General features: G+C 49.8%; 1 protein-coding gene across 3 annotated transcripts in view; it reads left to right on the forward strand.

Moving 5' to 3' along the window:
• Positions 1-25,204, forward strand: part of spen (spen family transcriptional repressor split ends) — a 194,079-nt gene that overhangs the window by 157,895 nt on the left and 10,980 nt on the right. For 2 of the 3 annotated variants that reach the window (XM_075684609.1, XM_075684611.1), the window contains exons 3-12: positions 5,703-5,912; positions 6,427-6,828; positions 8,546-8,802; positions 9,455-9,566; positions 10,217-10,454; positions 11,213-11,614; positions 11,922-12,064; positions 13,657-13,848; positions 14,158-22,442; positions 23,159-24,813. In XM_075684609.1, the coding sequence (XP_075540724.1) occupies positions 5,703-5,912; positions 6,427-6,828; positions 8,546-8,802; positions 9,455-9,566; positions 10,217-10,454; positions 11,213-11,614; positions 11,922-12,064; positions 13,657-13,848; positions 14,158-22,442; positions 23,159-24,813 (11,896 nt within the window). The remainder of the gene's footprint in view (positions 1-5,702; positions 5,913-6,426; positions 6,829-8,545; positions 8,803-9,454; positions 9,567-10,216; positions 10,455-11,212; positions 11,615-11,921; positions 12,065-13,656; positions 13,849-14,157; positions 22,443-23,158; positions 24,814-25,204) is intronic. The other variant, XM_075684610.1, reaches the window with a different exon arrangement.

Here is a 25,204-nt window from a genome sequence, read left to right on the forward strand (position 1 = left end):
CCGGGTATGAAGGACGGGAAAGTTTTTCTAGTGCAACTACCCAAGGTAGATTTTAGAGGCGCGGAGCTCCGTGAAGCAATGACTAAATTCAACTCGAAAAAGAAAAAAAAAAAAACGCGAAGTGATAGGAACGCCTCGGTATGGCCGCGGAAATCAGCGGTGTACGTACAGCCTTTGTCAAAATAATCGAACCCACTGTGCGCATCACCGCAGCTGACTTTCGGCGCGTCTAGTCGGCAGACTAGTGCAATCATGGCGTCGCTCTTGTGCTCACTATCAACCGCCAGAACTCACGCGCGAGCTAGGCGCGCAGCCCGGGCTCGGCAACCGTTGTGCCCGCTTGCTGCTATAGCAACTGAAGTATTTTTTCTTCTTCTTTCTTTTCTCTTACGCTCACTTGTACATGATTAAAGCCCCCTTACATTATCTCATACGTAGATGAGAAACGCCTCAACATGTCATAACGATGCAGACATTACAGGGCACCGCCTAAACCAAGAACCGGGCTGACAGGCCAACCGTGGCTTCACCCGGCTTCCCTCCTGCACACATCTCGCGAAGCATTCTCTGTTGCTCGGCTCTTATAAGAGAGAGAAGAGAGAGACGTTTCAGGAATTGTGAGAACAGCGAGCGTCTGCAGCACCGACAAAGCTTGTCTTCATTCGGTCTTGTCGTTTAACCTAGTTCTGCGGATTCCACGTTGCGAAAGGTGCGGCTTACGTTTTTTTTTTTTTTTTTTTTGCGCATAGAATTATTACGTGCCTATGATGCGTTTCGCGCGGCGCAAACGCATGGGCCGCGTTTTCGCGGCGCACGCGTGGGCCAATTTCGAAAGCTGGATGCTCTTGCGGTTCATACTTGGGAGCGAGGGAAGCCACCAATTCAGCAAACGTCCTGCGTTATTAAAATGCGGAAAACAGGCCAGTTTACAGGTAACCTAGCAGGCCAAATAAACTGCGTCAACCTTGTACATCTGCGACCCCAGAGATGGAAAGGAGTTGCAGAAGGGGTCTATCGGATAGTAAGTAAACATCTCCGTTTAGCAAACACCAATTGAGCCGAGAACTAGTTTTGAAATATCTGAAAGATAAGTATGAAAATTTATTATACGTTGTGCGATGGGAACAGAAATTAACGCATACACGACGTAACGCGTGCTACTCAGCCGCACGCCGACATCCGTGCTGGACTATCCGTTGTCGCAGCGCGCAGTTACGCTGCGTCCGGCGCTGTACGTATACATATCGCCTCCTGGCAGTGCAGTGTGCGTGCGCGTGTGCCTACGTGGTTGGCACAGCGTCGCGAAGTGTGATTCACGCGCAATGCAATCGGTCCTTGTCGCCTTGGACGTCCCGTGGCTGCGCTTTCATTAGCGCCGCGCTGCCCGCCTCGGGGCGACAACGCCCCCGAAGCGCGCGCCGCGCTCCCGCTCTCGCGATTTCGCTTCGCGTGTGTAAACGACGCGCGTCCTGCGCGCGCGTTCTTGTTTCCTCGCGCGGCGGCCGTGCGGCGGTTTGATTAAAAACGCCGCTGCACTCGCGCGCCGCCGCAAAGTCCTCCGGCTGGCGAGGATCGGCGCCTTCGCACTTCCGTGGCGCGCGCCCTTGAGATGCGGGTGACCGCGTTTCACGTGACGGCCTCCACCCCTTCCGTCGTCGGTGACGGCGCTACACCGGTAGCTTGGTAGGGGTGGTGCTTTGATATCGCGATTTGATAGCTGGCATCGGGGCATCCGAGGTAGCAGCGGCGGCGGTGTAAATCACTGGCGCGTGCTGTTTTCTTTTTTATTTCCTGTTATGAAGAGGAATAACCTTATTGATATGTCCGGCGAGTTTATTCGGGGATCGGGCGAATACCCCCGCCTAGGCGTCTGCCACGAGCCCTTGAGCTATGGCGGCTTCCTCGGCCCGCTGGACGGCCCAGAGTTTTAGTCTTCGAGGGCGGAGCTGAGCAGCGCCTTCGGTTCGAGGCTGCGTCGCCGTCTGGGACCCCCGCTTGCTCGCACTACCATATCATGTGTTCCAGTGTTGCCCTGGTCTCACGAAACTTGCGTTGGTTTGGCGAATAGAGCTCTGGGTAACAGCGATGCAAGATCACCGGATTTAGAAACGTTCTCGTCTGCAGCTGTCGCCAAGGCGACCGCCTGTCTCTTGTTAATTTTCTGGTGTGGTGGGGGAAATTCGAACCTCGTCAGTTTGTAGTGTTGTGTGATTTCTCTAACTCGGCATCTTCCTTTTTTCTCTCTCTTTCTGAATGGAGGTGAACTGCCATAAAGCACGTAGTGAAGAAAAAAAAAATACTATAGGATATAAACGTGCGGAACCACCCGTCGTTTAGATCCGCATCGGTGAAGTAGGCAGTCTGACCAATGCGGCGTAACATAGTGCGCAGCGAGGTCGCATCACTCCCAGCACCTGTATTGTAAAGAGCTTCATAGAGAAAATAGGGGTGTGGTTCCTTGAATGCTATCGCATCATGTCCCCTTTTCAGTACCGTTTCAGTACCGGGATTCGTTATATCCAAACTGCGAAGTAACTGTATATTGGAGAAAGTTACGTCACCTTCCGTTACAAGTTGGTTTCGCGTGCTCTAACGCCCTATTTTCTCCGCTCCTTTAATCATTTCATTAAACCTGCGCGCGACTGCACGCACGGAATCCTAAATCGAGTCGAGTCGTCCGACTATGACTTCAGCGTCGCCACCCCGAAATTTCACCCCTGTGCGAACGGTCTGTGTCCACTTCTTTATTTTCTGTGGAAGAGCGACCTCGCTCGCCGACCTGCTTTGAGCGAGCATCTGGTACTGACAAGGCGCGGCCCGGGCGGCGTCCCGTCGCCGTACAAAAGACAAAAATAAGATCTCGCGGACGTCAGAGCCAGCCCCGTGGCCTGCAGCTCATCTTCGCGACGTGTCGGCCCCGGTACCGCAGCGTGGCCATTAGTGCCGTCTGCGAGCCCGCCCACGGCGCGTTCACTTCTCGCGACGCGTCAGTGGCTGCGATAGTTGTGTGTCTGGCGCGTGTGTTGCTGGGCGTCGCGCACTGGGTGCTGTGCAAGAGCCACCGTCGTATATGGGCGCAAATAAAGTAAGAAACGCGAACAGCAACTGTTTGGAGCTTCTTGTTTCGACGTATTGCAGCCATTGCACCCCGGCCTTCATGCGGATAACGAATAGGGCAGATTTCGAGACAATCCAGAACCTTCGTCGCGTCTGTCATTCACAGTTGCGGCTCACGGTGTGCCGTTATTTCGAACGCGCCTGATTTGTGGGTTCGCCGTTCGAACCCGTCCGGCCCATTTCGGAAAGGTTGTGTGTCTGGCTGGCATGACTTGTCGAAAACTTCCACGTTTTCCTCTTGATCTCAACTCACAAGCACTCTGCGGAGCATGTAAGGCTAGGTTTCGTGTCATCCAAATAAGTGACGGGAACCGACTGCGCGTTGCGGACTAGAAAGGAGGGTTCGTCCATTGTCCGTCACCAATCCTTCCGTTAAGTTTCGTTTTAGTCGCCGTCGCACTGAGGGCGATCACAGTCGGACGTAAGCCGTTCTTCTGGTCCTCTTTTCTGGTTAGCTGACGCGTCTTATAAGTTTCCGTTCGCTGGACTGGCACGGGGTTGGATACGCGTTACACCCGTGTTTTGCTGTGTCAAGTGCCGACTCTTGTACGTGAACCAACCCCGAGATTGAACCGCGCCCCGTCACATAGCGTCGTCGTCTTCCGTAGCGGCGGCGGCGCAGGAAGCAAGCCGTTACAAGTAGGGGGACGGAGGGGAGGGGGGGACCTTGGGGCTCCGCCGACCACGCCTGGGCCGCATCGACCGAGGACGGGACCGGCGCCGCCGTGCACGACAGTCGTCGCCCCGGCAACCGTTCGTAAACAGCAGCGCGCCCCGTCGACTCCCGCCCCGTTCCTTGTGGGGTGCAGGCCCGCTCGAAAACCCCTTCGGAGCGAGGGGGTATTGACGGCACGCAATCGGCTGCGCAGTGCTTGCGTTGGTGCGCGAACGCGCCGCGCCGGCGACACTGTGGTCACAATAGCCTGCACCGTGCCTACCATTTCTTTCTTATTACGAGAGGCGACGAACGAGAAGTTAGAATAATATAATTATATCCTTATTGTGTTTCGGTGAATAGTGAGCTGGTCGAGCGTACTGTTCCGATTCATTATTAACGGCGTGAGAAAATAATGACAGACGCTGACTTTCTGTCGGGGCTTTTATTGCTGTTGCACAAGCGAGGTGTCATTTTTTTTTTCACTACTGTCATTTCGCATTTGGCTGCTGCTCAGCATGATGGGGAAGCAAAAGTAAATAAAAGCGTGCAGAAATGTTTCATGCAGCCACCACAGGAGTGATAAGTACGTTGTCAGGCTGGATGGTGAGAGACGGTGAGGAGGAGGTGGTGGTGTACGTGCAGATGCTACCATGCCTGGCCACTTCAGTCAGGGCTCCACCCTGGTCACATTGTGCTCAGTTCACTGGGCCTGTTTGTGCTTGTGGCACTCGCAATTCACAAACATGCACCCTATGTAAAGTTGTAGTGTGGAATGTTGAGCGCTTAGTGGTGAGTCCAACATAGGTCTTTGAAATCCAAACCAGACAGAGGTTTGCAGGAACATGGAGACTTGAGGTGATGAACAGTGGCTGAACGTCAGTGGATTTGTCTTTGGAAAAAAGTCCCTTGTCGCAACATTGGCATCCACCTGAGGCTTTTCTTGTTCAGCCTCTGTTGAGATAACCCTTGGGCCATTCATTATATAGCTTCCAAAGTATAAGGCTTGCTTTGTCGCAGCATCTGACCTGGATGCTAGCAGCTTCCACGTCACCACCTGTAGCATGTTAATGATACCTGGCTGCTCAAAGTACAATGCCCAAGGTGCATGCACCTTTAATATTGAACACCATCACACCGTACACCACTAATAAAATATATCCAGAGAGGGAGATTAAGATGGACTGCAACGATTGTAATGACATCATTGGAATCAGACATATGCTGGCTGGGTGTCCCGCGGCTCTCCCCAACCTCGTTAAAGAATGGACACAGTGGGAGAAAAGGATTCAAAGCCCATTGTTTAAGGACCAACTAAGGGCCGTCCAGAGGGCCCATGATGTCGCTGAAAGGCTTGGCCTGACAGTGCCAACGTGGGAGTGGCCCGCCTTGACTTAAGAAGTCGAGCCTCCGGATCTCATTATAATAAATGTTTTCACACACACACACCATGTATCGTCAATGGCCTAATAGAAACACATAGCAAGAACATACATTCCCGCCAACCTTCTTTTCTTTCCCCTCGCACGTTTGTAATTTAACCATCTTGTGATACTTGTTATACGTTTTACATATGATTGTGACAGAACTGTGTGAATTGTGGCTCCAGCGAAAGAGTTAGAATTTCCTTGCAGTCTAAACGTGCGTGGTGCTGCGCATTAGAGATGATCAGTGTATTTTTCGGCTATTTCACATAGAAGCATGGCAGCCATCACTTGTGTGCACGAGGTTAAAGTGCGGCCTGCAAGAATCACAGAAGTCTGCCGTCAAAGGCAAACCGGGTGTCTAATCCTCTTTTGCAGTTATCAAAGAAGTGCGACAATTTTTTTTTTCTTTCGAAGTAATGTGGCTTCATTCGCATGCGTACGGTAATTTCAGCGCATGTAAGTACCCTTCCACATGTGTAAGAACGACCCTCGTTCCTTTTCAGGTTTGTTGATGAACGGGGCTACTACTACGATCGTACGGGTGACCGAGACCCGTACGTGCGGCGAACAACGGGCTACCACGACGAGGACAGCTACCAAAGCAGGGGCCGCTCGAGAGATCGATACGCACGCTCGGCGGCCTCCAATGCATCTGCCTACCAGGACGGGACGGACAGGTGCCAGGCCTCCTCCATCTTACCTGGACAGTACGGGTGAGTGCTGGGACACCTTTACTCTTTATTGGGGTAGTCGAATGCCTGGCTCGCGTGGTGGCCCGGACTAGGGGCTCCACCCTAGAGATACATTTGAAGACATGTAATAAAAATGTTTATTCTCTGTGTGCATAATGGAACATTGCACGTAGAAAAGCGAAATAAGATGCTGTGTAAATGGTAACAGGTATGAAGCATACATTCGACAAAGACTAGATTGCACTCTTCTGCGTCTCTTGTGTCTTTCGTGCACATGCAATACTTTTGATACGCATGAAACCCGTGAACTAGTGGAGCACAAATCTTAAGCATAGTGCCGCCTTAGCAGACAAATCTATTTGTACATTTGCATTCAGAGGTGAGTGTAAATCATCTACAGAGCAGAAATTTCTAACAAACAAAGTATCGCTTTCTAATGTAATGACTAGGAAATGAATTGGGTTGCTTTACCTAGGGGTAGTAGTAACTACTTGTTAGACATTGGCTTGCCTTAAGAGCCCTGTTTTTCCGCCAGGAGTGGAAGCCACTTCCGGAGTCACGGCGTATCACCGCGGCAGCCAGCACCCCTGCCGCAGTCAAGCCACTTCGACCCCCAAGGCGGCTACGGCTTGAGTCCAGCGGGCGAGCCCTACCCCGATGAAAAGGACAGCGGTTCGCCGTCGGCGGCGCGTGGCGGGCTCGCCTCACGGCGAGGCTCGGCAGTCAGCTCGACGGTCACCTCACCTCCGCAGCAGCCGCAGCTGCAGTCACAGACGCAGCAGCGGTGTCACAACAAGCACGGTTCGAGGTCCCAGTCACGCTCACGCTCCAGCTCTCGGAGTTCAAGCTGCAGCCGCCTAGGATCGTCGTCTTCTAAGATTCGCTCCAGCTCTAGCGACAGTAGCTGTCGCTCTCTCTCACCTAACAAGTCACCCACGTAAGTTTGTGCGGCGTTGGGACTTTGCATGGATTGGGTTGAGCACTTTTTATTGCGATATCAAGTATATGGACACTCCAGGCACATTTCTGCCGTCGCTGTGATGTTCCATATAAAGCCCAAGGGCGAAAAAAGAAAAAAAAAGAAGAATCGTCGTCGCGCACCCTATGCTGTATGTGCGAGTGAAAGTGCGAGGGTGTGCCGGCGAATGCGGTTCAATCTCGTGTGTGCGAGCGAGGAATGCGGGCCGGAAGCGTGCCCTCTCCTGTCGCGCATGAGGCAGGGTGGTTGAGGTGAGTATTCTAGGCACTGTAGTTCAGGCGAGGTAGGAAGGGCGTTCTTCTCCGGCGGCTGCTAGGGTGCCTCGATGTCCTCCTCGCCTACCGCTCCGTACAGAGTGGAAAACACGGCGTCTGCTGCGCCGTTGGGCACGCGACTGGCGGACGCCGTAGGGACGCGTTGCCGGTGCTCGTGTGTCTTGAAAGTGCGCGTCCGCGCGGGCCTCATCTTCAAAGCGATCTGAGATGTTTGCAGAGTGTGCGTAGTGCCGGCAGCTTCGTATGCGCTGTGCTTTCGACATTTCGTTCGCGCTGAAGCGACAGATCCACGAAGGTCAATTTGCTTGCTGCTGCCATGATTCCTCACTCCAGCATTTTTACTGTGAGTTCCTGTGCTCATGGAGCGAGATGTGTTCATGTTTACCTGTGCGTGCATGACACCGTGCTTGTCAGTTCAGTTAAAACACGTTGGCGGGCTAGTTGGTTTGAATCTATGATAGAATGTGTTAAGCGCGACTGAACAAGGATGTAAAAAGAAGCAGACACTCAAAGACAGCGCTGCGTCTGTGTGTCATGGTTCAATCACGCTTCCACATTCTATCATTGTTAATTTAGTTAGTAAATGAATGCTTACAAGTTTATGTGGCCGCTAAAACTACTATCCTTACTTCGTACAGCTATCCACTAATTTGCTCTCGCAATTGGTGCTTTGCCTTTCGGGCGAAACTTCGATTTTTTTTTTTTACAAGCGCATGGCAAGCTGCACTGAGATAACCTTAAAGTTTCTCATGATGGTGTGCCACTCTGTCGCAAATATCAGCTGACAAGGCACAAACAAGCAAACAGAGGAACACACTACAGTTTTATTTCTAACTCTCAAACAAAGGCCAAACTTCCTTCTGTCATATCTGTCTCGCTGATGTTACTAACATGTTGCAGCTACTTATAAATGTTAATTTAATTCTTGCGCATAGGCATAAGATGTAGTAGTCATAAGTGAATTGTTGTCTGAACTTATTGCCAAAGTTTTCAAGTCTCACATGGAAAATATTTCTTGCATAAATTTAAGCAAAGATGAAATGAAAGCAGGCACACAGTGTCCTTTTAAGTATGTGTTTCATTTACACAACTTATAAAAATGAATTGATACAAACTCACCTGGCGATAATTTTTATTGTCAGTGTAGTTCTACAGTCAAACATCAGTAGCGAGTTCTAGGTTGTGGACATCCAAAGTAATGGGATGCAAAGCGCTAAGCAGACAAAAGAACACAGGCAGGACATGGGGCATTGGGTGTGCTGATTTTAAAACTCACTATTCAGTATTTCATTATATCTTTGTTCATTTTATCGAGGATTGAGTGTATTTTTGCAAAGGACTTGTCATTGTGAACTTGGAATATATATATATACATATACATTTTTGTGGCCTTATTCCAGACACCATTCAAGCAGCAGCACCAAGGCGTCACGCGGCGAGCGGCCAGCGAGCGCAGTGACAGCACCATCATCGAGTTCATTCTTGCAGTCAACCATCTCCACACCAAACACCAGTAGCACCAACGCCAACAATGGGAGCAGTAGCAGTGGCAACTGCTTGCAAAACAACAACTCCCTGGACGGGAGCACATTGGGCGACAGGGAGGACAAGCGGCCACTCGGCATCTGTGTTCGGAACCTACCAGTCAGATCCACTGGTCAGTTTCCATGCTTCGGTGATCCCTCTTGTTTCTAGCCCTGTTGAAACCATGCAAAGTGTTTCTTAGTTCCTTAGCAGAGCAGCCACTTTTGCGTGAGGGGTGCTTGATAAACCGGAAAAAGGTGTAAAAACTAAAGACAGCTAGTAACGTGAGGTTCCTACACTGGCACACCATGGTGTCATGGATTTGTTAATTGCTTAATCAAGTTAATTGTTTTCCAGTAACATAGGATAATGCTGCATTCTTAAAGAACCAAGCACTCAATGTAACAAGTTTCAAAAACTTTTCCTCGTTTGAAAGCTGTGATGTCTAGAAATCCATAACATCATTGTGAAGTACTGACACTGAGCTTCTGTCTCGAAATTTAGAGAGACAGTGGAAATTTGAGCTTAATTTCTCCAGTATTAACCATCAATCTTTCGAGGCAGGCTTGAAATGCAGATATATCCTAGAAACCTGTGCAGCCAGTAAATATTGGCTAGCATGGCCAAGACAGGTTACTCCAAATCGATTGGTGCATTTCTCTGCAGTGTTAGAGGGGTGTCTGCCCTTTCAATGAGGAGCTTGATAATGACTGCAGTGTCTTTCTCTTCGTGCACACATCTCAAAGGGGGCGTGATTTCTCACTGTTTTGGTGTTTGTATTCCAGACACAAGCTTAAAGGACGGCCTCTTCCATGAATACAAGAAACATGGCAAGGTTACTGTCGTCAAGGTCATTGGGCAAGGTACCGAGCGGTACGCTGTGGTCTGCTTCAAGAAGTGAGTATGCTTTCAGGCTCTCCGATGTGCATTGGGCTATGCTGGCTCAGCAGCACGCATACGTCATGGGACTTAGTGAGGGCAGGTGAAATGCAACACAAGCCAAAAGGTGCTTGGAAGATGGCAACTTGAATTGAGGGAACGAAAGGGATCAAAACAAGAGGAATATCTCGGTCAAGTGCAAATGTGACAAGATTACTTGCCTTCATCAAAGCCGTGGTCAAGGCATTGTATTATTGTCAAGGACTGGACAAGTTGTTTTATTATAATGTTTACACTTGTCTGTGTGGCTTTCCTCTTCCTCGGCAAGGTCTTGTGTCTTTGCCAAGTGCTTAATCATTCTCGTCTCTGTCAAAGCTAAGGGTCTTGACAGATTGTCCATTTGTTGCAATTTTCTTAAATTTTCAAACCATGGGCATGTTGTGGATCTGCTAGCTGGACTACACCCGATAACGACTTTACAAAAGCTGACTGTATCCGTTCGTGTCCAAATATTAGAGTAACTGTAATGCTCAAAGCATGAAAAGCACCTTGAGTCTGCCTGACGCACGAAAATGAGACACATGTAAAGTAATATCGCAACGACGGCTGCACGTAATGTGGGGATCACATATGGGGAGTCGCTAAAACTGCCATTTGCTTTTTGGCAGGCCCGAGGATGTGGAGAAGGCACTGGAAGTGTCCAAAGACAAACTATTCTTCGGCTGCAAGATCGAGGTGACATCGCATGAGGGCCTGGACGGTGAGGACAACGAATTCAGGCCACTCGAAGCAGAGCTGGATGAATACCACCCGAAGGCGACGCGTACTCTCTTCATCGGCAACCTCGAGAAGGACATCACCACCACAGAACTGAGGAAACACTTCGACCAGTTTGGTGATATCATTGTGAGTGCCATTACCAAACATCTGTTCCAACCATTCTTTATTAGGTGCTACATGCCATCCGAAGCATGGGGCATTTAGACACTTCACCACTTTGCTTTTCTTGTTCTTCCTTAAAGGGACACTAAATAGAAAAAATAAGTTGAACTGTATCGGTAAACTACAGTTAAAAAAACAAACAAAAATGTTACAGTGAGAGGAGGCATGGTAAGCCACAAAAAACTCCAGAATGAATGACAAGTGGTGACACTGCCCTGAAGTTCCCACACCAGCTTGCTGTGATGTCATGATTTAATTTATTGTGCTAAGTTTAGCTCTAATTATTTTTTTTATCTGTGAAGAAGGACTACGTTGTATTTATTCTAAAGAGGCCAAAGATGAGTTTGAAGAGTTTGATAACTTTTGTTGTGCCACGATGGCTCAAGTATGAGAAAACAGTACTTTGAAATCCATGATGTCACGTTACACTTATACATTCACGTGCTGAGGTTCTGACACAAAGTACGGGAATTGAAATTTTGGCCTTCTTTCTCTCCTCTTTCCTGTGACCTCTTCTGTGAAATTAATGAAAATAAGAATATTAAAAATATACTTTTATCAGTTTAAACAGATTTAGCATTTCTCTTTATTGTGTCTTTAAGAGCACTGGAAGTATTCAGTAATGTCATTATTTCCCTGTTGCAAAAGAAGTAGGCTCATGGCGTACAGGAGCTCTGAAATCGAGTTTTCTAAAGCTCGCCCTGCAATCTGCATCTTTGCAGGAAATCGACATCAAGAAGCAGGGCTCGGCGTCGTCGTACGCCTTCATCCAGTACGCGGACATAGCGAGCGTGGTGAAGGCCATGCGCAAGCTAGACGGCGAGAACCTGGGCGCCAACCGCATCAAGCTGGGCTTTGGCAAGAGCATGCCCACCATGTGCGTCTGGCTAGACGGGGTCACCGACCTGGTCTCGGACAAGTTCCTCAGCCGCACCTTTGGCCGCTATGGGCCCGTCTCCTTTGCGGCCATTGACCGCGAGCGCGGCCACGCCCTTGTCTACTTCGACAGCCTGGAGTGTGCGCAGCATGCCGTGGCAGAGATGCGTGGCAGGGTCCTGGGCGGCAAGAAGCTGCAGGTGCGTCTTCTACATACTGTGCCTATGTTCCTGGAAGCCAATCTTAAGGTCGGTCCCGTCATACCAATAGCCGGCTATAATGATCACATTTTTGCTTTTCACAAATTTCATTACAAATAGGCTGTACTGTAATAACTTGCTTAGCTTGAGAAAGACTGATAAAGCATTTTTGCTGGATACCGTTTTCGTCGCTTGGCTGTAAACAAGCCACAGTCAAACAGTGTGTTAACATTTTGTTTGCCTTGCCGAAATGCTTTTGTCAGACAGAAATTGTTGTCTAAATGCTTCATCACAGTTTGAATTGTGCGAATGTTGACAGCTTCCCATCCTCGCTTTTTGTTTTCTTGTTTTGCAGGTTGATTTTGCTAGTCGTGAGTGTCAGACAGCTTTCTTCGACAAGATTGAAATGTCTGGCCAAGTGCTCCAAGGTGAACGGCCCTGGGAGAGGAGGGATCGCCGGCAGGAATTTGACGTGATACGTGACGAGAGGTTTCCAAGGTTAGTCATTCTATCCTACCCTTTTCTTCGACCACTGAGTAGCAAGCTGAAGGAAGAAATCCTAAAAAAGAAAGAAGATTAGGTCAAGCTCCGATTGATGGAGTACCCTTCAAAAGTGATTATGTATTTACTCAATTTTATCGCAGTTCTTTTTTTTTTTCCTTCTTTCTGGAAACATAGAATAGAAATTCAGTGTATATTAGAATAGACTGTAAAAACAAGGCTGCCTGGCCAACATCATGTCATCATTGGCATCAAACTTACCGAATGTGGTATGCTCTCTGCACATGAAAACTAAAGGAGAAATGTGCAGCATGTGCTGTGCACAATGGCCATCACTGCATGCAATTCTCATGACCGCCAAGAAAAGAAAGCAACTTTTTCACATGCTGTACAAACTTTCTCACACACTGTGCGAAGCTGTTGAACATGTGTCATACACTGTGCATCATCGACGACAACATTGAGAATAATGAGAATTAAAATGCGTCATCTCCGAGGTCTTTCTTTTTAAATTGTGATGTGGACAGCAGTCATACCAAGTGTGCCATGTCGGGAGCCAGTCTGCATAGTAAGACTGTGTTATGACACCCACCTCCAATGCTATCATTTTCCAGCATTGTGAACAGACCATAACAGTTGTCACTGTAACGACAATGACCAGATTGGAAATGGAGCATGACAGATAGAAAGGAAGACTGAGAATATGAGTGGATTTCCTCTTTCTTATACAGTAAAACCCCATTAACTCGGATTTCACGGGACCGGAGAAAATGTCCGAATTAACCAAATGTCGAATTTTTGAGGTTTTGACAATGATAACTAAAAAAAATGCCTAAAACATCAACATACCTTTACATCATGAAATAACTGGTTATTGTTGCTTGTTGCACACGAGAAATTTGCGCTGAAAGCACAATTTTGCTATCATTTGCTATCATTGCTATCTTTTGCTATCATTTTTGCTATCAGAGTTGGGCTCTTCGTCGTCTAGTACATCCAGTATTTCGTCGTCGTTGAGGCGACCGGCAACGGCAACGTCACTATCGATGTGAATGTATTCTTCCCGACACACTATTGTGCGGGGTTGACAAAGATTCTTTGTATTGCGGAGCAATACAAAGAAAGAAAAAAAGAACATGTATGTATAGATTAGGGTTGCTAGCTTAGACCAATAACTACTGTGCTGATAACCATAGCGATGCAGAGGTAGTGCCAAGCGCCAAAAGCGACTGCAAAGCTAGAAGTATGTCATTGCAGCCACGCTTTTTGAGACCTAGGTTTGTCTATTATGTAGCAATAAAGTAAACATGGCGGCCTTGACGTATTTCTGGCCTTTCGGCACTCCCAGCACATGCAAGCATGGCCTTTGAGATCGGCGCACACTAACCGAAGTACGACCAAATATGTCCAAATTAACGGGAGTTTCGTGCCATAGGGTTATGTACATGTTTGACGGCACCAGATGGTGCATCCGAATTAACTGAATTTCCTAATTAACGGGGGCCAAATTAACAAAGTTTTACTGTACAGTACTTGATTTTGTTGACCAACTTGAGCCTGGATTGTGAACTCCTCTCATTCACTTGCAGGGACAGCCGGGGGGTAACCTTTGATGGTCGTGGCTACAGCCGGTACGAGGCCCAGCAGCGCTCAGCTGGGCGGGGTCCCTTTCGTGGCCTGCAGCGAGGTGGCACCTACAACAGCAGAGGCCGAGGCCAACCTTTCCAAGGTCGTTATGACAGTGGCGTCTACCATGACGAGTTTGGTGAACGGAGGCACCGGTGAGCAAGTTTACTTTTCACAAAGTGCAGGCATGCTGCAAATAGTGATGTAAACCTCTTTAACGGATTTTTCACCATGGGCATATATTCGAAGGGTATTTAGAACGGGCTCTGGGAAATTGTTCTTTTGGTCTTGGTGTTTGTTGATTGTTCTACTGACCAAAAAGATATGTTGTGTGACTAGTGTGACTAGAAGAATGCGGCATGTTTTGGACACGCTGGGAGAAGTCATTGTAGCAGGGTTAGCAAGATTTCTCATTATCGAAAGCTGCTCAAAACTCACCAGCCCCCGCATGTTTTCTCCACTAGGTTTCCGGACAAGGAAGACGGCTTAGAGGACATCACTCCGTATGACGAGCGGGCGGAGCGCCTCAAGCACATAGATGGAGTCTTGGGCACTGCAGATTGGGCGCCCCGCAAGACGAGCAGCAGCATCAAAAAACACCGCAACTCAACAAGTGATCAGGAGAGCCACCACAGCCAGTCACCACCGCAGTCCCGGCATCACAGCCGGTCCCCGCCACCGTCAGTCAAGGGCTCTAAGAAGGGATCGTCCAAGGAGCGGCCTTCCCAGCGGCACCGGCTTAGCCCTGGCCGGTCGTCCTCCCGGAGCCCAGTGGTTAGGGATGTGGCTTTGGATTCGGATGATATGCTTGTGGACGTGCGTGACATACGGCGACGTTCTTTAGACAGCACTCTAAAATCAGACTCTAAGGAATTGCCGCTGGCTTCCGTGTGCAGCAAGCTGGAGGCATTTCAGGACTCTGGTGCCGAACGGATACGCAGCAGCAGCAGCAGTAGCAGTCGTATGAGGAGAGACGAGGATGTTAACTCAACAAGTGATTCCCCATCACAGCTGGAGCGCAAGAGACGCTTATTGGGGCTCAAGGAGAGTTCAAGTGGTTCACGCCCAGAGGACAGCCGCAGTGACACAGACTGTGCCGAAGGTGATGAAGAGCTGTCTGTACGATCTGACAGCAAGTACCTTTCGAAGCAGGTGCAAGACATTCTAAGCTCCAGTGATGGCGAGTGTTCCCCCTGCACTGACGGAGCTGCCAGGAAGAAGGGGAAGGGTTTGCCAACCGACACATGTGCAGTGGCCAGCCGTTCGCGACCGGCCAAAGACATTCCCAGTGTTGTGTCCAAGAGGTTACCCACGAACTGTAGGACTGCGGGTAGCTTTGAGGCTAAATTTTCTGTGGAAGTGCCGAGTGTCAGGGTGGGGGAATTGTTGCAGAGTTCAAGGAAGCAGGTGGATCCACGGCGGCAGCTTGACCACAACAAGGTGTCCTCCACTGTGAGCAGTTACCTTCGTGCAAAAAAGGTGCACTCAGACAAGCTGGACCTGTGTGTGGGGGGTGACCGGTCAAAGATGTGTGACCCGAGCCTGGTCTCGTCCACGGACAGTGAGATGGGCTCACAGGATGCGTCCCTGCTGGCGCACTTGGCCCACAGACACGGTGAGGAAGGTATTGACGAGGTGTCCTCGTCGAGTGACAACCCCCAGCCGCCAGTACGGACGCGACCCTTTCGTGAGTCCAGCCCGCTGTCCCTGCCCCTGCCCAAGTTTGCAGCGGCATTGCGCTCACCTAAGGCATCTCCTTGTGTGGCTGCATCCCCGATGGCCAACTCGCAGAGCCCACATGGCAACTGTTCACCCCTGAGTGCCTTGAACACCAAGAACGGACCCGTGTTCCCAGAAGCCCTGGCGCGGCCTGAGAAGCCAGTGGAAGAAAAGCCAGCGGAAGTGATCCCGCCGGAGTCGGTGCCCGAGGCTCTATCCCCAAGTCCATCCCCCAAAGGGCTGAAGGGCCCTTCCGATTCCAAGCTGCCCGAGAGTTCTTCAGACTCGGAGAGCTCATTGCCTTCCCCAAATCGTCCGTCCTTTGATGAACAGATACGGGCACTCGATGAGAGGTACAACGCGCTCACGGGACCCACTCGAACATTCACGGGCCCTTCGATGGCAGGTTGCACAGTAGAGACACCAGCACCAGTGACCATCGACTACAACAAGTACAACATCAAAAAGAGGCCAAGGTTTCCGGCGCTTTCTCAGGAGTTTCGCACTGAGCCATCGGAGATAATGAAGACTCTACTGGCCAAGACCACCATCCTGGACCAGGACTCCAAGCGGCTGGAGCACATCAACGAGAAGTATGAGCCGAAGGATGTCAAGCTCGACCTTTGCTCGAGCAGTGCCAAGCCATTGTTTCGTACCAAGGCAGCTGCCAAGGAGTTCTCAACTCCACTGTCACTCCCTTCCCTGGGCTTTTCTTCGTGCGCTCCTGCCACTTCTACTGCTCTGCCCCAGGGTGCCTCTAGTCCAAGCTTCACTCATGCAAGCACCGCTGCTCCTGGAGCGTCCCCTAGCCAAACAGTTCCTAATTGTCCTTCTCAGTGCACCACAAGCCAGACACTTGCAGCTCCAGCCCCACTGGCGGCACCAGAGCCTCATCCGAAACATGTGCCGCTGATGGTTGCAACGCCTTATAATGACGTTCCTCCCACAAGGACTGTTCCACCCTCCATACTGCGGCGAGACTCTTCTCCACCCTGTGCAGTGAAACAGGAACCATTCCAAAGCCCGCCTCGAAATCCCACACCTTTGTCACCCCCTGCTGCGGTTGTGGTGAAGAAAGAGGTGATGTCACCAAGGGCTTCTTCGTTACTTCGGCGAGACTCTTCTCCTCCGGTTGTGGTCAAGCAGGAACCCTTCCAGAGTCCACCACGAACTCCCGCTCCACCTTTGCCTCTGGCTGTGAAGAAAGAGCCCGGGTTGGAGAACATTCCGACGAGGAAAGATAGCAGGAATCGAGAGACATGCACGGTCAAGCTGGAGCCCGCAGCTGTGAAGGAAGTGAGTGTGAAGAAAGAGGCACACAAAGACAGCAGCACTAAGAAAGAGTCCAGGAAAGAGTATCAGTCATCTTCCTCCAAGAACATTCTGAGGGAGCATCATGCCACTTCTGATGCTTCTTGCAACTCGGTGTCACATAAAGAAAGGAGAGATTCGCACTCTCACGACTCTTCGGACCTACCTGCACCCCTTCCACTGGCAGCAGTTAAGCAGAGAGTGTCATCTATTGACAGCAACGAGTCTGATTCAGCAAAGTCATCGCGATCGAGTGATGCCTACCTTGAAGTTCCCCCAGAAGCTACATGGAACCGAAGCGAAGATGAGAGACGTTCCATAGAACCAGAAGCGAAGCGGCCAAAGTTGTCACATTCCTCACGGGAGAGAGACAGCTTTGATAAAAGCCACTCATCCAGCAAGTCAAGCTCATCACATTCAAAGAAATCTGAGAAGCGGCTCGAGAAGTCGTCATCCTCATCGTCGTCGTCTTTCAAGTCTGAGAGGACAGAAAAATCACATTCGTCCCACTCATCGAAAAACGAGTCTGGTGACAAGCAGGATATGAAGTCGTCATCCGAGTCCAAACGTGATAGCTCTAAAAGCAAAGAAGACAAGAAGTCATCTAAGTCAAGGGACAGCAGGGAAAAGTCACGGGACCGACCTAAGGAAAAGGAATCGAGTAAAGAGAAAGGCCAGGACTCTAAGCATGGATCTTCTTCTGGGTCTCACACCAGAACCAGCAGCAGCAGCTCTAAGCAACGAAAAGAGCATGGGTCTGACCGTTCCGAAAAGGATAAGTCTAGATCTGAGAAGCGTACTTCATCAACAAGCGAACAATCAAGGGACTCAAAATCAAAGTCCAAGAGCAAAAGCGAAAGCCACTCCGCATCGGCCCCTCAGGCGTCCGACTTCTGCTTCCTGGATGATGAGCCTGTCTATTTTTCCATGTACGACAAGGTGAAGGCACGTTCTAGCCAAAACCAAACCCTAAAAGATCAAGCAAACATGGAAACCATGCGGCAAAAGTTCAGCCGGCTCAAGCAGAGTCGTGCCAAGAAGGGGAAGTCTGCGGACATGGACTCAGATCGGGATTCGGATCTTTCTAGTCACCACTCCTCCGACTCCGAGACCAAGTCTAGGGTTCCATCTCACAAGTCCAAACAACTCACCAAGAAGCGCAAGCTGGTCATCGAGAGCTCGTCTGACGAAAACGAACAGTCGTTTGCGATGCGGCTCTTACACAACAAGAACGATGACAGCAGTGACTTTTGCTCTGACTCTGAGATGGAATCGTACAAGGAAGCCTTCAACAAGTGCGAGGAGAGAAAGGTGGACATTTCTGATGTTGAAACCTCAGATTCTGACGAACCATCTCACATAATGGCGGCATCTCGAAAACAAAAGCGAAAGCAGCGTCACTCCTCTGAGAAGTCCACAAAGTCTCGGCATGGGAAATCTGATATAGAAAGCTCGGATGCAGACATCAGCAGATCGCTAAAGAGAAAGGAGCTCAAGAAGAAAGCAATGCGCAAGCCTAGCATTCTCAAATCTGATGCTGAAGGCTCTGACGACGAGTGCCATCCAAAGACAGATGAAGGCAAATCGGTCAAGCAGAGATTATCAAGACAAGAGGATATCAGAGACAAGTCAGACATATCCCACACCAAGGAAACTGTTAGTCATAGGAGCAGAAGCAGTAGCAAAAGCAAGCGGCCAAGCAAGGACACTGACGAGTCCAAACATGAAGAAGATTCTGAACTGTCTAGGCAAAGGCACTCCAGTAAAAAGCGGAAAAAATCTAAGAAGTCATCTAAGTTAAAAGAAAAGAAATCAACAGAAAAATCCAGTTCATCATCACTGGCTGCTCCATCACAGAAACGGTCTGACACACACTGGGATGTCGGAGAGATGTTAGACGAGTCTTCAGTGTCTTCAAAATACATTGGCTCGCCAAAACAAACACTGAATTCACCACCTGTCCTGCAGCCAAGCATTTTCTCTGATGTGGAAATGAAGTCAGAGCTGTCAGATTACGACTTCGAGGCATCATCAAAGCCGACAGAAAAGCTCAAGGACAGGAATCCCGAGGCATCATGGGACAGCAAACACAATGTGGCAGTAGAGTTCTCCCCTGTAAAGGAGATCAAGCAGGAAAGAGAAGAAGCAGCAAGTGCTAAGCGAGAGAGTGACTCTGAACTTGACAAGATCGTCGACGCTCTGACCGAAGCTGTTGAGCCACGAGGTCCTGCGGTACAAGAGTTTCCTGCCACAGACAAAAAGGAAGAGTACGAAATGGATAGGTTGCCCTATGATGATGTTACATGCGATGTACCATCTACAAGACATCTTAGCGAAGATGATGACAAGGAATCATCTTCGAGGCAGGATGACGGGAAAAGCAAAGAACACAGGAAGAAAAAGAAGCAGTCAAAGGAGAAGAAGCGAAAGCACAAAGAGGATGTCGTCCTACAGAGTTCCCCGGTGCGAGAGCCTATCGAGGAACCTGCTCCAGCATTTCCAGCTGCACTGGATGAAGACAGCAAGCTCACTGAGGACATTCGTTTAGATGAGGACATAGCAGAGGAGGCAAGGCGTCTTGAAGAGGAACTGCTGGCACAGTCTGAGGAGACCAGCACGTTTGGTGACGGAGACAATGTGCTGAGGAGGGAAGAGAAGCCACTGCAGGCAGAAAGGCACTTTGAAGAAGAAGCCGCCAAGGAAACAAAGCGACTTGAAGAGGAGCTGTTTTCGTCGGGCAGGGACTCATGGCATATGAAAGACGAGAAGGTTTACGATGACGTTGCACCCCAGAAGGAGCCCAAGACCGATGTTCTGGATGTGTCCTCAGCAAAAGATAGCAGCTATTCTAGCCTGGTAGCAACGGAGGAGTTGCCAAGCCGCCATTCAGAGTCACCGCACTACCTCAGCCACGACGTGCCAGAGCAGTTCAAGATCGACGACAAAGAGCAGAACACGTATGAGCTTGACAGCCCAAGGAAGATGGAGGACGACCTGGCAGTTTATGCCCTGCTCCAAGAAATGGGAAACGACGGCATCTCTGCCCCGGAACTTCCAAAGGAGCCTGACTACCTTGACCCAATGGTGCAGCATCATCAGCAGCAGCACGAGGAGTCCATGAGCTTTTTGCTGCCTGATGAGAGCTCGAGCTCCCTCCAAATAGACACATCTATGCCAGATCTCACACAAGAGGAAAGCCGGGAATCTGGTGGTGCCCTTGAGTTCACAGACGCTCTGCAGTCTTTGCAACAGCCACAGCAGCAGCCACAACCACCACAGCAGCAGCAGCAACTACAACACCAGCAAGAGCAGCCACAAAGTGAACAACATGAAGCGCTCTTGGAAAAGACTGCAGAAGGTCCCATTGAGGAATCCTCCACATGTGAAAATGCTGAGGAAGAGCCAGTGAAGGATGTAACATCAGAGCCACCTTTGCTCATTGATGCTAAAGAACCTGAACCAAGCATGGTGCCACCCAAAGAGCTTCCCGATCTCACAAGAGCTGCACTGCAACCAGAAGGGCACACTACATCAACAGAAGAGTCTGACATTGCTGGAACCACAGCAGCTAAGCCCGAGAAGCAGAGGCTCAAGCGAAAGCGGCGGCGAAGTTCAAGAGCCGAGAGTGCCAGTCAGCGACTTCTGTCCGATACAGACGAAGAACACCAGTTTGTTGGTGACAAGAGGTACGAACAGCCAGAAGAATCCCTTCCAGCCGACCCATACCAACCTGTCAAGGAAGAACCAAGGCCGTCGCTCACAGAAAGCACCCTTCTTCCTTCTACAGAGGAGTCTGTAGAGGAGAAGCCTGCAGATGTCACAAAAGCTCCAGCTGAAATGTTGAATGATGAGCCAAGCACGTTACCACAGCATAAGGCTCTCCAAGTTACAAAGGAGGAAGAATTGAACGATGCCCAGACTGCACTTGCTTCTGACGTTGCGGCTGAACCCAAAGAAAAAGCTGAAGACATGGAAATGGTGGAAGAGAACAACGAGGATACAGCAGACTCAAGGCCAAGCAGTATACACCAGGCTGAGGTCCCCATTGAGAATGACAGTAGTAAGGATCAAGAGATGTTTGACGACATGTCTCACCGTGCACCAATTCTTGATATCATTGAGACCCTTAGTTCTCCAGTTGGAACTGGTGACGCTCAGGAGGGTGAGCAAGACGAAGTAGTACACCAGGAAGCTGACTCTTCTGGCGAACAGCTGGACAACACTCTTTCAGCAGAAGAAACTCCAGCACATTCCACCGAGCCCACTGTAGCAGGAACAGAAGGTGTCAAGCGCAAAACAGGGAGCCGCAAGGGACGCAAGACAAAATCGAGGAGGGCCTCTGTACCTCGCCTGGAAGCCGCTGATGCCCCAAAAGTTCCTGCAAGGAGAGGCCGTGCCACATCGGCTGACAAAGTGCGGCGCTGCCTAAGGTCAGATAATATTGAGAACACGCTGTCCGAGACGGAAGATGCACCTACATTCCCATCAGGCGAAGTCAAGAATGAAGTTGGTAGTTCGGAGGTTGAGTCACTGCAGATTGGAGGTGAAGCACAGCACCATGATGAAGAACGGCTGAGGCTCTCGTTTGACAGCAGTACATCCAAAGAGAGCACTGAATCATCTGCTGCTCCGGCTACAAGCCTCGCTGGTGGACATGGTACAGACAACACCCTACCTGAAGAGAAGCTTGGTGATTTCTGCATGGATCCATACAAAGAGGAACCGAAAAAGAGGAGAGGTCGAAAGAAGAAGAGCTCTGGTGAGCATCATCCAGGTCGCGTATCACCTGTTCTTGACAAAACATCTGATCTGAGAAGTGAAGAGCACGATTTCAAAGATACAGATAAGCAGAAAGAACAACGACCACTCTTCATTTGCACGCGACAAGGCACAGCAGTGCATGAACACAAGTTGACGAAAGGCAGCACAGCCAGTGCCTATGACGTGTACGAGTTCAAGGATTCTGAAGATGAAGAGGACACCCAGTTCGGGGGTACTGATTGGCAAGTGGCACCCGAGAAGCACCTCGAGAGGCACATAGAGGCCACCCCAAAGACTGCCGACCACGCCATCCATGATGAAAGCAAGACGCACGAGTTGAGACCCGCCGAGTGTCCAGCCTTCGAAGGCAAGCTCCAAGAGTCTAATGCTCACGATGCCAGGCTACACGAGACCAAGACTCATGAGCTGAGATCTCATGATGCCAGTAGAATGCACGACATCAAGAGCCATGATGGCAAGGTTCATGACAGCAAGACCAACGAGACTGTCAAGACTTATGACACCAAGGCCCATGATGCCAAAGCAAGCGACGCCAAGACCAATGAGGTCAAGGTATACGAGGTCAAGGCACACGAGGTCAAAGCTCACGAGTCACAGCATGAGAAGCGGCACGACGAGAGCAAGCACAAGGCCTTCCATCATGAAGACAAGGAGGCTAGCACCAAGGAGTATGTCACCGAGCTGAGTCAGCATGGCAAGATCTCTATCACTATCCGTCTGCACCAGAAGGACGGCCATGATGGCAGCTCATCCAGCACAGCTGAAGTGGTTAAGACATCAGAAGCAGTCGCTGGGGACGACACTCGGCAGGAGAAGGTGCCACCCGCCAAGCAAGAACCATCCGATGCACATCAGATCAAGACCAGGAAGTCAGCTCGGCTCATGTCGCAGGCCAATAAGACCACCATTGATGAGACCATTGAAGATGTAGTCAAAGGTAAGGCTCTTTATGCTTACTTACTGCAGGCTCTTTTCATGCCCCTGTCATGACGCTTCATATTGTAAAGAGCTGTTTTAGTAAATCAGTAAGGACTGAGCAAAGTGCTCACTGTATTCGGAGCTTTTCTGCAAATGGGACTCACTGAAAACCCCTATTTCAATCCACAACCGTGTTTATGAACACTGCAGAAGCATTCATCAAAAACATTCAGTTGAGGCAGCAGCTAGTTAAGCAGGCTTGCCAAAAAATTGTAACATATTATATAGCGAGCTCAGTGACACAACTTGTTAACTTTGGTAGTGATGACAGCTGAATGGAAACTTCGTCAGAAGACTGCCACATGTGCTGGGGTTTCTTGGTAGTTAATACCGTAAGCTTTTGTTTCAGGCCTGCTGATTGCTCCAGGAGTCATTTTTGTTGTTACTGCTATGTGTAAAATTTTACTATATTAGAATTCCAGTAATGGGGTCTGCTGTTATTAGGCTTTGCTTGCCTAGGTGTTCTCAATAGTCAAAAGCTTTTCCTGGTATCATACTTACCCAAACTAAGCAACAAGCAAAATTTGTTATCAGCAGGCTTGACTGTGTGTGCAAGCGCGTGAGTCACAGTTACATTTATCTAGTATAATAGTGCTGCAGCCACTGTCAAAACTTTTTGAGCTGGCATAAGGTACAGATGAGTAAGGCTGGTCGTACATTTGCTGAACCTCACAGGACACTTCAAGGCACCTGAAGATGAAGGTGACTTGCACTCTGAAGGGCCAATGACCCGAGCTGCTCGAAGAACCAGGTCAAGTAGGCGGAACGAGGAAGTGTCATCAAAGGTCGAGCCAGAGGGCGCCGCTGAAGTCACAAAAACCAAGAATGAAACCCCAGTGCTTGTTATTGCAGACAACAAGGTCAAGGATAACATTGAGGAGAACAAACCTGTTGCACCTGTTTCTGCTATAGTTCTTCCACCACCACCAGCACCACCACCACCAGCAGTAGAAACATTGAGTTCAGTAACAGATGCAGAGCACACTAGCAAGCCAGAATCCAAGATGTCTCTGCGGTCCTTCAGGTTCACACGATCTGCTGCAAAGGCAGAAATGTCAAAGGACACAGGAGTGAAGGAAGAACCTACCCATGAAGTTGAACCCTCCAAAGAAGACCTGTCCTTGCAGCAACAGTCTCGGCCAGAAGCAACTCAAGCAGAAGCCTTGCAGGCAACGCTTACTCCACCACCGACGAGGCCTGAACAAGTGGCTGTCAAGGATGAGCAGAAAACAAAAGCCTCTGCAGGACTGTGTGAAACTGAAGACAGTGACTCACGACAGAGCCCAACAGAGCTCATTGACCCTGTCACTGGCTTCCTGACACCTGTAAATAAAAATGGAGAACCCTCAGTAGCGGCGGGGGCAGCAGTCCCAGCAGCAGCATCTGACAGCGAAGCTCTGTCAAGAATTGTGAAGCCGCAAAGCCAACAGACAGCTTCAAATGTTGTAGAGAGCAAACCAGCACCTGCCAGTTCTTCAGTAGAAGCAAGCACTCCGTCGTGGACGATTCCACCTCAGTCCAATGCTGTGGGCGACACAAAAGCACAATTGAAGGAAGCCAAACCTCCCTTGGAACTTATCCAGCGACCGCCAGTATTGGCACATGCTGGTGCTGCAAAGAGCCATGGGATCTTGCAAGGCCCTGTAATCCACGGCAGACCTGCACCACAAGCAGTTGTTACAACCATGTTACCATCAGAGCTGCAGAAGGTGTCTGCTGCTCACATGCGACCAGAGGCAGCTGTGAGCAAGCCATCTGAGATGCCTGTTGGCCCTGCTGTGGCTGCCATAAAGATTCCAGAGCAGCAGGCACCCAGTAGCATGCCAATTAGCACATCAGTGCCAACAGGAGCCATGCCGGCTCACTTTGTCGGTGCCAAGGGACTGTCACTTCCGCCAGTGGGACAGCCCCCAGTGTCTCTGGGGCAGCCCCCAGCTGTGTCTTTGGGACAACCGTCCGTGTCACTAGGCCAACCCCCGGTGTCACTAGGACAGCCATCGGTGTCAGTAGGGCAGCCACCCGTGTCTGTGGGGCAGACTCCGGTATCTCTCTGTCAACCTCCAGTGTCTCTTGGACAGCCCTCCATGTCCCTGGGTCAGCCTTCACTAGGCGTGTGGGTGGGAGCCCGTCCGCCCATTGGACCCCAGTACCCACCGTCGTTCACTAGCCTGGCAGGACAACAGCATCTGGCGAGGGGTGTGCATTCTTCAGTGGTACGGACACCATCGCTGCCGCAGCAGGAAGCAGCCACCAAGATGCCTGGCCCTGCACACGCGATGGTTGGAGGACCCAACTCGGCACAGGTGCACTGCAACCAGCCAAAGATGGAGGTGAGCAGTCCATGCTTATTATGCATGCAGAGTTTGTGCATTTTGCCCAGTCTCTGATGGGCTACACAAATGTAGGCTTTGTTGTGGAAATCTGTTGGACTTTGGACTTGTTTGCAATTGTGCCAGTGGCCTATGTTCTGTGCACAAAGGATCAAAGCAGCATAAGACGTCAGGAATTTCCCAAAATTATTTTGCAGAGTGACGTGAGACATTACAGAAGAAAAAAGGAGGGGTGTGCGAACACCAAATAGTATATTTCACATTGAATATTGAATCGAATAAAAAAGAAAAAGCCTAATATTGAATCGAATAAGAAAATTTTTAACAAAATTTAATGCATACAGATTTGGGCAAGAAAGTATGGTGCTGCACACGCTCGGTAGTCTCCTAG

The sequence above is a fragment of the Dermacentor variabilis genome, chromosome 3 (assembly GCF_050947875.1).
Source record: "Dermacentor variabilis isolate Ectoservices chromosome 3, ASM5094787v1, whole genome shotgun sequence".
Classification (NCBI taxonomy): domain Eukaryota; kingdom Metazoa; phylum Arthropoda; class Arachnida; order Ixodida; family Ixodidae; genus Dermacentor; species Dermacentor variabilis.